This window comes from Vicia villosa, linkage group LG1 (genome assembly GCF_029867415.1).
Source record: "Vicia villosa cultivar HV-30 ecotype Madison, WI linkage group LG1, Vvil1.0, whole genome shotgun sequence".
NCBI lineage: Eukaryota > Viridiplantae > Streptophyta > Magnoliopsida > Fabales > Fabaceae > Vicia > Vicia villosa.
In genome coordinates this window covers 165,255,971-165,270,019 of record NC_081180.1, presented here as the reverse complement: position 1 = coordinate 165,270,019, position 14,049 = coordinate 165,255,971, and the positions used below count along the sequence as shown (strand labels likewise).

The 14,049-nt window shown below is 33.4% G+C and overlaps 1 protein-coding gene across 1 annotated transcript; it reads left to right on the top strand.

The window, feature by feature from the left end:
- The first annotated feature begins 7,229 nt into the window (after nt 1-7,229).
- On the top strand, nt 7,230-9,820 carry LOC131644599 (serine/threonine-protein kinase-like protein CCR1). The gene has a single exon (XM_058915148.1). It carries the CDS (start codon nt 7,391-7,393, stop codon nt 9,728-9,730), a length of 2,340 nt encoding a protein of 779 aa, XP_058771131.1. The 5' UTR covers nt 7,230-7,390; the 3' UTR covers nt 9,731-9,820.
- Nucleotides 9,821-14,049: the final 4,229 nt, after the last annotated feature.

Genomic DNA, 14,049 nt, shown 5'->3' with positions numbered 1-14,049 from the left:
ACTCTCACCTATTGAAACAAGGTCATGATTATCAAAGTTGTGGAGTTCGATGAAACCAAAGGTTGGAATTGGATGAAAATTCCAAAAAAAGTAGTGCAAGAAGGTGAAAGTTCAAGCTACATAAAAACTACTATGAATGATGAGGAACAAGTTACACCAAGTGAGCCTACAAAAACTCAAGGAGTGAGAAGATCAAGCAGAACTAGAGCTTCATAAGTCAGGCTGAGTGATTAAGAGATAATTCCTAACCAAGCAATTAGGGAAAATGGTGAGCTGATTGAAGAAGAAATAATGGTTGAGTCATAAACAATTCATCATGTACAAGACCCGTAGGATGAAGATTAGAAAGATGTAATGACTGAGGAACTCAAAGCCATTTAGAAAAACCAGACATGGGAGCTGGTTGAGAACTTACGTAAGAAATAAATTGATGTAAGGTGGGTTTATCAAACTAAAGTTAAAACCAGATGGTGAAATTTCCAAGTAAAAAGAAAGGTTGGTTACAAGAGGCTTTCTTCAAAGACCTAGAGTTGACTTTAATGAAGTTTATGCACCTGTAGCTAGGCTTGAAACAATTAGACTGGTTGTGGCCAATACCAGTTTACAAAGATTGGAACATGCACCAACTTGATGTGAATATGAATTCCTCAATGGACCTTTAGAGGAAGAAGTTTAGGTAAAGCAGCCGCCATGTTTTGAAGTAAAAGGGAAAGAGAAGATGGTGTCCAGGTTGAGAAAAGATTTGTATGGATTGAAGCAAACACCTAGAGCTTGAAACAAGAGGATTGATAACTACTTAATCAAGTTAGGTTTCAGCAAATGCACATCAGAGCATGATGTCTATGTCAACGACTCAAATGAACAAGACCAAGTCATTATATGTCTTTATTTAGATTATTTGTTAGTTACATATACAAATTAAAAATAGTTGACAAGGTTCAAAGCAAGCATGGAGAATGAGTTTAAAATGTCAATTCTAGGAAATTTGGCATATTTTATAGGAATGAAAATTGTAAACGCCAAACAAGGAGTTTTCCTGAATCATAAGGAATATGCATAATACATCTCGAAGAGGTTTAAAATGAGCAATTTCAATCCTAAAATTACACTTATGGAGGCCAACACCAAATTGAAAAAGGAATAAGATGATGAACTAGGGGATAACACTTTGTACAAGAAGATCGTTGTCTCATTTAGGTATCTTTGCAATACAAGGCCGAATATTAGTGAGGGATTGGTTAGTAGATTCATGGAGAAACCAAGGCTATCTCATATACTTGCAGCAAAGAGGATTCCAAGGTACATTAGAGGTACAACTGACCATGGAATACTCATGCCAAACCAAAAAAACACTAGAACGAATGCCAAGCTGTATGGTTATTCTGATTTAGATTAGAGTGGTGATCAAGATGATAGAAAGAGTACAACAAGTTACTTTTTAATTCTTGGATAAACACCAATCTCATGGAGTTCAAAGAAGCAAGAAATTGTAGCTTTGTCTTCATGTGAGGCAGAGTATGTTGTAGCCTCTTATGCTGCTTGTCAAGCACTTAGGTTGGAGATGTTGCTTGAAGAGTTAAATGTGAGCAAATTGATTTTCTAGTGGATAATTAGTCAACAATTGATTTTGCAAACCACCTTATAAGTCATGGTAGGAGCAAGCACATAGAAAGGAGGTACCATTTCCTTAGGGACCAAGTTATTAAAGAGAAATTAAGAAATGAACATTGCAAAACTGAGTTGTAATTAGCTGATATTTTAGAAAAGCCTCTTAAGCAAGAAAGACTTGAAGGTCTTAAGAGGCTAATGGGAATGAGAAGTTTGTAGAAACTGAATTTGGAAGGATATTAGATGTGTAATTAACTTTTCTGTAAGTTGTTATTGATGGTTTAGTAAGTGGTTACTGACAGTTCAGTAAGTTGTTATAGATAGTTCTGCATGTGGTTATTGATAATTCAATAAATGGTTACTGATAGTTAAGTAAGTGGTTACTGATAGTTAAGCATGTTCTAACTAATAACTATGTATGTGGTTGATTGTAGTTATGCAAGTGGTTAGTGCAAGTTGTGCATGTGGTTACTAACTAGATGTTAGTTAGTTAATAGTATGATCCTATATAAATGATGTAACACCTATTTGTAAAATTTCGATACCCTTAATTCCATTCCAATAATATACTATTCTCTTTATCACCATTCTCTAATTCTCTCTTTTATCATCATTTGTTAAGTAACTTTAGACACAAGTTACTCAAAAAAACCATTCTTTAAAAAGAGAACATGTTCATACTAACACACATTCTTTTCATATGAATTAGATTAAAATATAATAAAGAATTAAATGTGTAGTGTAATATAGTGTATAATAAGATTTATCTTAGACTTTTTGATTAGTGGTATAAATAATTAAAAATATGATTGAATTTTTAAAATAAATTAGAAGTGTACGATAATATAAAAAATTAAATGGGATCCATTTAAAGAACATAAATGGGTGTAATGGATGTTCTTTTATTAGAAAAAAATTATTAATGGGAGTACGCCAGGTACTCCAACCTATATAATACAAGAGAAATTTGAACCTAACATCATAGTGGAAAGCAACTACACAACTTCTACGGAGGGTTGTAGATGCACCACCATATCATGTACTCAAAAGTTAGACATACTACTTAACTATTGTGCTTTAGATAATAAGAAAACACAATTGCATTATAAAAACCTATAACAATTGAGCATTATGTTATGCAAACCCCCTGCTAATACATTAAACATTATAGTCAATTTACTTTCCTCCCAAGCACTACTTCAAGGTTCTTTCAACATAACCCAATATCCATCTCCACACTATCTCTATGCCTAGGCAGCAAAAAGGATCAAAATGATGCAAATGACATTTCAAACCTTCCTAGTAATATCTGCACAGAAACTTGCAAAGAAGAGGATATGAAACAACAATAAAAAACCAAAACAATGTATTTAAATCGATTCAGTTTAGTCTTTTTCCTTTAACCTACGTGTAACACCAACATGTTTTTTTGCTACCAACCATCTGATCGATGTAATTGCATTTTCCCACATAATTTAAACCATTAGCACTACTTCATGTTTGAATACAGTTTGTTTTCTATAACATGCCCTTCTTTTGACCACCACTTCAATTCTCAATGCATATGGAACACACCGGATCAGATAACCAATTGGAAAAATCAAGTTTGTTTTTTGTATTCACCTTGTTAATATTCCAAGTCCAAGATATTGATTTGATGTTATTCATAACCTTTCGTGTGTCTTTTGATCCTTCATTGAAAATGATATTATTTCTCATAATCCATATATTTTATGTGGCTGCAACCCAAATGAGACATTTGACCTTATTGTTCTCTGTACCATTGAATAGTTTACTAAACACGAAGAAGTGTTCTATTCCCACAAATCTATTCATGGGTGATATTAATCCATGCCAATTACAAATATAAGACCACACCTCAATGACAAACTGACAATGAGTATGAGTTGACTAGATTTAGGAACGAGGTTACACAACACACAAGCAACATTGTTTTAGTTTAGATTGATTCCTCTAGCTAATAACTAGTATTTTATGGGTATATTATGGATAATAAACTTCCATCCAAATACTTGAATGTTTGATAGGACCACTGACTTCCACAGCCGGCTCAGTGCCCTTACTTATTGTTTGTCTCCCTATGATGAGGCATGAGATCTACAATGAGTGAATTACAAGATTTGACAGTATAACTGTTAAATCTATATGGGATCCAACACTATACATTAGACCTTTGCATTTCAATATTCACATTTGACAACAACATTAGAATTTCTCTAATAGTTGCCACATCGTTATCATATAGCTCATGATCCTAATCAAGCTGCAAATTCAATTTGAACCTCCCAAAATCCTATCTTAGACACTAGGGGATCTTTATTATATGAAAATTCATATATATATACGCAAATATAATTTTCAACGGTTCTGTCTCTAGTCAATTATAAGTCTAGAATTTTATTGATTCCCCATTTCCAACTTGCATGATAAATTATTAGAAAACAAACACAAATTGTCATATATCCTACAACTAGAATGCATAATGTTATGCCACCACAGATAATATTTACTATCAATACTAACTTCAATTATATTTGTGATTTTGGAGTTGAGGAGACCATAGCTAAACAAGACAAAATCCTATCACAGGGCTTCTTTATAATTAAGACATCGCCACTTTCACTTGTTCAACAATGCTAAACTGAAAGCCTCCAAATATTAAACTCAGATACCGCCTTCTTTCTTCCTTCTGCAAATTCTTTGACATTAAACCAAGCAAATTTTCTAATTATTCGAACACCCACCCCCATAAGAAATTTTGTTGAATGTTTTTAATTTATGCATAACTTTATTTCATGACAAATAATATAATAGAATATAGTTGAGGACTGAATTAATGAGTGTCACTCTCTCTCACTGACAATTTTCTGTCGCTCCATAAAGATAATCTCTTTTCCATATTTTCAACCACCGGCCTTCAAGTACCGCACTTTATCGAATTTGCACCAACTAAAACTCTTAAAAACTTAAATGGGATTGATTTGGTATAGCAAGAGAGGAAGGATGATGTTGCTTGCAAGGAGGGATTTATTTTCGTGTTAAAAACCTCATTTATTATGTCAAATCCCTTGATTTTAATCATCACCCTAGCCATATCAATGATTATTTTTTTAACTATGTTTTCATCTGAGTTAATGTATGTTCCGACATTTGAGGCTATAAATGAAAAGAAAGATGGTTTCTGAATTACTTTAAAAAGGATTTTTTAGATATTTATTTGCGGCTTATTTGTGGGTAAATTTATGTTTTTGTGGATAATGTTGTTTACCAGATTTTTAAATTTTCTAAATTGTTTATAAAATAGTTTATAAAAAAATAGTTCTTAAAATTTACATATAACTTATTCGTGGGTAAATTAATAATTTCATGGGTTACTGAATTACTAAATTGTTTAAATTATTTATCGCATAACTTGTAGAATATATTTAAAAATGTAATTTGTTATTGAATATTTTTATAGAATTGAATGTATAATTATAAGAATCTAGAATAAAATTATTATTAAATAAAATAAACGTTGTAAGTTACTCTAGTGTAGATCCTAAAACCATACTCTTTCATATTATCCTTACGATATTATTCAAAATACTTATGATAATTTGAAATTGAGTGAGTGAGAGAAAACTTACACTTTATCAAAAAGATAAGCTTTCCCATGCTCGCATTGAAAAAACTAAGAGAAAACGAAGGATAAATCATCAGTAGGTTCGCATTTTGCAAAAATGAATTGTGAACAAGCATGAATCAATCAAGTGCGATAATAAACACATAGAACGTATACCTTTTAAGAAAACGGTTTCTAATCAATCATCCATAACAATTTATAAGCCGATCGCCACACAAAATACTTTAGCCAATAAATTCATGATTCATGATTTTTTTATAGTTTTGAATGCAATCATAAAAGACAAAACTCAAGGTGACAAATTATTAGTCCAACGCAAATACAATTAATCGAACATAGGATCCTTCTGCAACTGAAGATTTACATGATGACAGAATAAATAATCATTTCATCACAACAAGAAACAAGTACTATATTTGAAAGTTATAACTAGAATATGGGCAATTAAATGGAAAATGAAACTATATCTAAATAGGAGTGAAAGCAATATCAAATAAGTTAAAGTAGCTATTCAAGAAAGAACTATAATCGATATGAGTAAATTGTGCATACATGGTTAATGTCGCTTAGTGTTTATATTGAAAATGTTTCACATAACTCATCTATTGAAATACCACTACTCAAAAAACCTAACATGAATACATGATTAGATCGTGTTACGGTTGCGTAAACACGATAACAACAACTCAGACCTGCAACCAAGAGATTTCAAGACAGAAAAACAAAAGAACATGGTTTAGGCATTTCACCAAACACTTGGTGTGCATAGCACGAAACGATAAATTAACAACAATTCTTCACCGATTCATAAACCACAAATTGCAGCAACAACGAATTACATCACAACAACGATTCCGCATCGAAAATCGAGCTTAAAAGTTAAAGAAAAAGAAGAGTCGCCCATGCAAACAGTCGTATAAGGTATTTGCCTATTCATTCCACAAATATGTCATGTAATTATTATTACAATAAGTAAATATTATATATATATATATATATATATATATATATATATATATATATATATTTAAATTATTATTATTTTTTGTTGATTATTGACCATTGACCCTTTACCAATATAATTTATGGTTGATTATTTTAACCTAAATGATTAATATATTTCTTGATTTTTTTCTTGAACTATTTATGTATAGAGGGAGAGAAAAATAATAAATAATGATTGAAATTTAATAAAAAAAAGAAAAATCAATAAATATAACAATTATGAAGAAAACATATATATATATATATATATATATATATATATATATATATATATATATATATATTAAAACACAATTATAAAAGTAAAAAAAAAAACCTCTTTGAACATAAATTCAACTAAAAAAATCTAGGCACATAGAAAATTAAAAAAAATATAAAAGAAAAAATGATTAAATAATATTAAATAATATGATTTTTCAAAAAAAAATTATTATTATTTGTGTCAAACATTTTTATTTGGAATAGTCTGCGCTAAGATTTTGTTTTAAATTCCAATCCTCTATAAATATAAAATCTTTTACATCTTTTGAATTTATTAAAATTTTTTATTATAAAAATATATTTATTTTATATATTGACGTATTTAAAATACTGTATATAGATAATCAATTAAATATTTACTCAAAAAACATAAAAAGTAAATCTAGAATTTTTTTTGGTTGTATAAATATATATAGTAACTTTAAAATTTGACCAAAGATTATGGAATTTTTTTGTCAAATATGTAAATATTTTTAATCAAGGAAATTATAATTTGACCATCCGGTTTTTTTGGTTACACTGTAATACTTTTTCTATTCTTATCATAAAAGATAAATTTCTATTTAACTTAATTTACTTTAAATTGCAATGTATTTAGACTAAATATAACCTAAATACATTTTTTATTCAAATAAATATAGAAATAAAAATTATATTATAACAATACAAATCTAGAAAGTAATTACACTAGTTCGGTACATTTGACCGAGGTTGTTACATTTAACGGTTACACAAACACAAACACACTATTCTTACTTCTTCTTCTTCTTCTTCTTCTTCTTTATCATTCATCACCAAACAAACACTCTCTTCTTATAGCTTCCATGAACGTTAAACCAAAACTCTGTTCCAGAAAAACCAAACCCAACTATGCAAATTCCGTTTAAGTTTAACCTTTCTCAATCATCATCATCATCATCACTGTTCTTCGTTCTTCTCTTGTTCTGTTGTCATGGTGCAAATGGGTTTGGTACCATGGGACCAATCTCAGCTTCATTTGGCGAATACGAAGTGTTCTGCTCGATTGATGCTAGTGGAAAACAAGACGTTATCTGTTGGGGGAAAAACACCACTTCACCGCAGCCTATTTCTTCTTCGTCCTATGTTACCAACATTCCTGCCATGTCTGCGCTTTCTGGCGGTGAAGGCTTTCTCTGCGGCATTCTAGCTAACACTTCGCAGGCGTTTTGTTGGGCTGCGACGTCGAAGCAAAACGCAGATCCCGTTTTGGTTCCTGCGGTGTATAAGAACACTGCGTATTCTCGTATAGCGGCTGGGAAGAATCATGTATGTGCTGTTAGAGGATCTTATTACTCGGATCGTGATTCCGGGACTGTGGATTGCTGGCAAATCTTGAAGAGAGGTAAAAACGGTACGTTGACGGCGGTGCTTAATGGTTTGTTCTTTGATCAATCGGTTGTTAATCTGGAAATGAATAGTGTTGTTTCCGGTGAAGGGTTTACCTGTGGTGGGGTTAGAGATGGAGGGTTGGTTTGTTGGGGGCCTAATTCAACAAGCTTGAAGGTTTCCAATGTTACTGATAGTTTTTCTGCTTTAGCTGCGGGGAGGACTGCCTTGTGCGGTGTTTCGAATATCACCGGTGATGTGAGATGCTGGGGCGATATCGAACCTCCGACGACAACCGAGGTTTGTTTCGTTTCGCTATCTGGCGGGGCGCGTCATTTCTGTGGTGTACGAGAGGATAATCATGTGGTTCAATGCTGGGGTAACTTGAGTTCATCTTTGGTTCCAAAAGGTTATGGCTTTATGGCAATTGCTTCTTCGGATTATACTACTTGTGGTATAAGGGAAGATGATCTTCTCCTGGATTGTTGGTTGGTCAACGCTTCGAAGGCTGATTTCGATCCTCCTTTAGAGCTTTCTAGTCCTGGTCTTTGCAGGTCAAGTTCTTGTGGAGTCAATGAGTTTGATTTCAATGTTAGTGTTCTTAGTGAGCCTGATTTGACGAGTTTGTGTGTGAGACAGGGTTTGAGGATTTGTTCGCCTTGTGGGTATAATTGTTCACAAGGGTACTTTTTGTCGAGTCCTTGTACTCGAAATTCTGATAGAGTTTGCACAGCTTGTTCTCTATGTCAGAACAGTTCTTGTTTGAGTGTTTGCAGACTTCATTCTTCCAACGGGTTTTTTCATTGGCATCATATCCGTACATGGGTTCTCATAGTTGGATCTTCTGCTTTGTGTTTGTTGCTGATTTTGGTTTGTGTGTGTTTTTTTCGATGTTGTGCTTGTTCAAGGGGACAACGACATGGGAAACACTCCAAGTCTTGTATCGGTAAACATGAACAAGAAGACAATGATGACGTGATTGGTAATGGTAATGGTAATGGTCATCTTCACTCATTTCCTTCGGCTAGTTCTTGTCCTGGTTTGCCTCAGGTTTTCAGGCTTTCGGAGTTGAAAGACGCTACCAATGGTTTCAAGGAGTTTAATGAGCTTGGAAGAGGAAGTCATGGATTTGTTTACAAAGCAAATTTGGCTGACGGGAGAGTGGTTGCGGTGAAAAGAGCAAACGCTGCTACGATAATACACACCAACAATCGCGACTTTGAAATGGAGTTGGAACTTTTGTGCAAAATTCGTCACTGCAATGTGGTAAACTTGTTGGGTTATTGTGCTGAGATGGGAGAGAGGTTGCTGGTTTATGAGTATATGTCTCATGGAACACTTTCTGATCACATTCATGGTGGTCTTTCTCCTCTAAATTGGAGCTTAAGGCTTAAGATAGCTATGCAATCAGCAAAAGGGGTTGAGTATCTTCACAAGGAGCTATCGCCTCCAATTGTTCATAAGGATCTCAAGAGTTCCAGCATTCTCTTGGATTCAGAATGGGGGGCTAGAGTTTCCGATTTCGGACTTGTTATTTCGAGCGATAAGGATCTTAACGCAGACTTGGAAAGTGATGTTTACAGCTTTGGGATAGTGCTGTTGGAGATTCTAAGTGGAAGGAAGGCTCATGATATAGATTTTGATCCACCTAATGTTGTTGAGTGGGCAGTGCCTTTGTTCAAACAAGGTAAAGCAGCTGCAATAATTGATCGCAGCGTCGCTCTTCCCAGAAATGTCGAGCCTTTGCTTAAGCTTGGCGATATAGCAGAGCTGGCTGTGAGAGAGAATCCGAGTGAGCGTCCATCTATGTCAGATATAGCATCTTGGTTGGAGCAGATTGTGAGGGATGGATTGATCTTATAACATAGATCAATTCATTGCTTGTTTTGATCCTGTGAGTAAATCCCTTCGGTTGTAAATTGGATTTTGAGTTTGTTGGAGCTTGTTTAATTATCTTTTGTGTTATTTCTTTGGCTTCATTTTTCCTAATCTTCACAAAGTGAAGTACATTGCATTGTTGCACTATACAAAATTGTTATTTGTACATCTTGATCTAAACTTTTTTTCTTCTGATAGAAGCCTGAAAATGATCTCAAGGATACAGTTATTTTCATGTGTAACAGTGACAGAAATAATTAGTCACAACATGAATTTCTTTGGTGATTTAATAAATCTGCAACCTTGTTCTAGCTTAAAACTATTATTAGTCTGCGCATGTGTTTTATTTTGTTTTGAAAACTTGGTATCCGACCTTGGGCTTTCTGATTCAATGGACCAATTTCACCGTCCACTAGTGAGACCCCATTTAAAGTCAGAATATAGGTCTGTATGGACTGATCGAACACAGAGGTTATTAGCATATATTCGGATTTGAATCTGAGACTTTGAGAAGAGCGACCTGGTCCTAAGCCTTCACCAACAAATCAACTCCTGGAGGTTACGTCACATTTTTAGGGGAAGAGGTTCGGTAATTCAAAGTTCGAAATAATGAATTTATTAATACAACATTGTTAGTTAAAAGCTTTACCTGATCTTAAAAAACTCCTGCTATGGCAGAGTCTAAAAAAAAGTCAACTCTTCTTTGGATCCACAAAGGTGAGTATTTTAGTACAACCATGTTGCTCTTTATAGAAGTGTTGTGTTATTGAGGGGTAACATACTCAGACTTTTGTCACCATAATAACGACCAAACAATCACTTATCACTTTTGATTATCATCTCCATGAACAAGAATCTTTGTTTCATCTAGAAGTAAAACTTGAAAGACTTTTCTTTCCAAGTGGATCTTGCACATTATAATGATGAATATTTTTCATGTATAAAAATGAACGAGACTTTTAACATGTGAATGCATGTGATCTATGTTGTGGCAATCTTTTTATCTTTTTATAGTAGTTAATTCATATCATCTTTTAATACTTCAAAAGCATGTGTTACAATCTTATTAATAACTATTTAAGCTAGTGCATTGAATGGAGAAAGTGTAATGGCAGTGTTCCTAAGGGTGATTCAATTTTCAAGCACTAATTCACTTTTGTAGTGTAAACATGATGGGATATTGATTCCAATCAAATCACTCGATTTCAAGCACTAATTCACTTTCAGGAACTATCTTATATCAATGAGATTTGTGTATTTTTGTGTTATATTTTAAGTCACAAAATTAGGTGGCTTGCCATGGTAGATTAAGTGTCCCTTGAGAATTTGAGACACCTATACAAAGTATACTATGATACTATTGATCTTGAGATTGTTGGTTTACTATTAAAACAAAAGTATGGAGAATTTTAAGATTACTCTTTTGATCTTTTCCATTTCTACTTCACCTTTTTTCACAGTAACTAAATAACATACCTTGGCACCGGCCTTTACACTTTCAGCCTCAGCACCAACACTTAGGACCTGAAACAAATATGAAAAATTATCAAATAGTAAAAATACACAATAACTTGTTTCAAAATAACGAATCTTCAGATCTAAAACACCATAAGGCACACTATTTAATATGTATACTTACTTCGCCGGTAAGATATCGCTCAAATTTAACAGCTGACTTTGGCAACAAAATTCCACCAGCGGTTGTCTGCCCCAAAAAAATTACATTCGCAAATCAGCTATGCAATCATGCACTATCCAAATCAAACTCTAAATCGTGATGTTATGATCGTGTAGGTACAATATCATGATCAACTCTAAATCAAACTTCATCAATATACAATATCATGAACAACTCTAAATCAAACTTCATCAATATACATTAACAACTAACCTATCCAGACACAAAAGTTCACACACTCATAAAATCGATTGTGTAGTTACAATATCATGATCAATACAGCCACAATTGCAGCATCTTAAACACCAATAATCAAAAATGAAATTCCATGTACTAAATCCATACAAAATCTGAACTTTCAAACTACATTCCATGTACTACATTCCAATTTCAGCTACAATTTTTGTTTCATAAAAATCTATCAAACTCAAATCAATCTCATTGTCACTTAAACAGAATCTGAACTTTCAAACTAAATTGACTCAGTGACTGACTCCCAACCTCTGAACCTAAGCTACTAAATCCAAACAAAGAGAAAGAACCTTTACCTGTATGTGTCTCTCGATTAATCGCTTCTTGAACAAAAGCCCAGAGTTGAACAAGCGACGAGTAGAAGCCGTTGAGAAGAAGACGATGAGAACAAGCGTATGCGCAGAAACGATGGCTCACGATTGAGAACGGAGAATGGTGGCTCACGATTTTCTGAGATGGTGAGTTTTCTGAGTTGAAATGGTGGGCAACGAGAAACGATGGCACGATGTTTTCTGAGTTGAAATGCTGAGAAAGAGGAATTAGGGATTTCAAAGATTTTCTAAGTTTTCTGTGGGCAGCAATGGCAGAGAAAGAGGAATTAGGGATTTGGAAACGATGAAGCGCGTTTAGAATAATTTTGTTTTTAAAAATTTTAATTTTAAAAAGGCTATGACAGCGCTTCTGAAAAGCGCCTTCGTAGCCAGGCCTTTACCAGCGCTTTTTGGGGAAAAAGCGCTCTTGTAGCCCACCCCCTATAGCAGCGCTTCTGAAAGCGTTTTCATACCCCCCTATAAAAACGCTTCTGAAAAGCGCTTTTTTAACCCCCCCTATACCAGCGCTTTCGTATCCCCCCCTATACCAGCGCTTTTGGAAAGCGCTTTCGTAACCCCCCCTATAAGAGCGCTTTTTTAGCGTGTTTTTTAATTTTGTTTTTAGCGAAGCCTATACCAGCGCTTTTTCCTAAAAGCGCTTTCGTAGGGGTGCTGTTAAAAGACAAATTTGGTATAGTGAATCTAAGTTCAACATTATAAAACTTAGGTCAAATATCTAATATTAATTAGGAATTAATCATACTTGAGTTGTTTCTGAATATTTAGCTCCTTATATTATTTCCATAGGAAACAAGGATTTTAATAATAGAAAAATCTAAGAAAAATCCACCTCAAGATCTAAATATATAGATTTAGAAAAATCATAATGATGAATATGAGTCACTTGAACCCATTCTAGTGTATAATGTTTGAAGTAATTTTTTTTTTTAAATTCTTTAGTTTGAATTAATTTCAGAGGTGCTCCGTGGCAAACAACCAAGGCTATAAACATTCACTTATAGCATAAATTACCATCTCAATTAAAAATGCATGGAGTTAAACATAGAAATGAAAGAGGTACAAAAATCAAAGAAAAATTCCATATTTAGCGTATGTGTGTGTATTTATGATGGAAATATAAACCCTCGTGAATATCACTACTCCTAACATTACCATGTCTTTGCTTAGTTGTGTCAAAGAAAGATGCTTGAGACATAGAAATGTGCAAAACTAGACCGGTTTCCACGGTCATGAACTCACTAAGATGTCAATTATTCAATTTTTGAAATAATAATTGAAACTGTATGGGCAGTCAAACCTAATAAATAATGAAATTATTCAGCACATAGATATGTATGTGCTAACAAGACATGTCTAAACATTTGGCCCAACAAAGAGATTTTGAGGAAAAATACAGGGCCAAGTGGGATCAAGATTTTTTACCTACCGCCCCACTCATTCTTTGCACCCCATGATTTTTTTACAATTTCCAAATTATCTTTGTTAAAATTTTACCAAAATAAAAAACAGAGAAAATTTTTGGTAGTACAAGTTAAAAATCTGCTATGAGTAAAAATTTTTGGAAGTGTATTCTAAAAATTCGGTACGTATTTTTATCGATTTTTAATAAAAAAATTAATAGGTGAAAAAACATGCCAGTTTTTTAAAAAATACTCTAGTTTATTTGTTTTTTTTCCAAAACGTTGGAATATCCGATGGTGTAAAGTCATCGGTTTTTTAAAAAGCTTATGTATTTGAAGGGTATGAAAACACTTAGAAGGGGGGTGAATAAGGAATTTTCTTTCACAAATAAAAATTCACACGATATTTTTATCCTGGTTCGTTTGAACTCAAACTACTCTAGTCCACCCGTCAAGGTGATTTCGCCTCTCTCCGTCGAGGACTTAATCCACTAATCAAAACTTGATTACAATTGGTTCACGAAGGCAACTGCCAACGTCTTCTTGGGAATCTTAACCACAACTTGGTTACTTAAGAAACAATATACAACGTCTTCTTGAGAATCTTAACCACAACTTGGTTACTCAAGAAACAATACAACA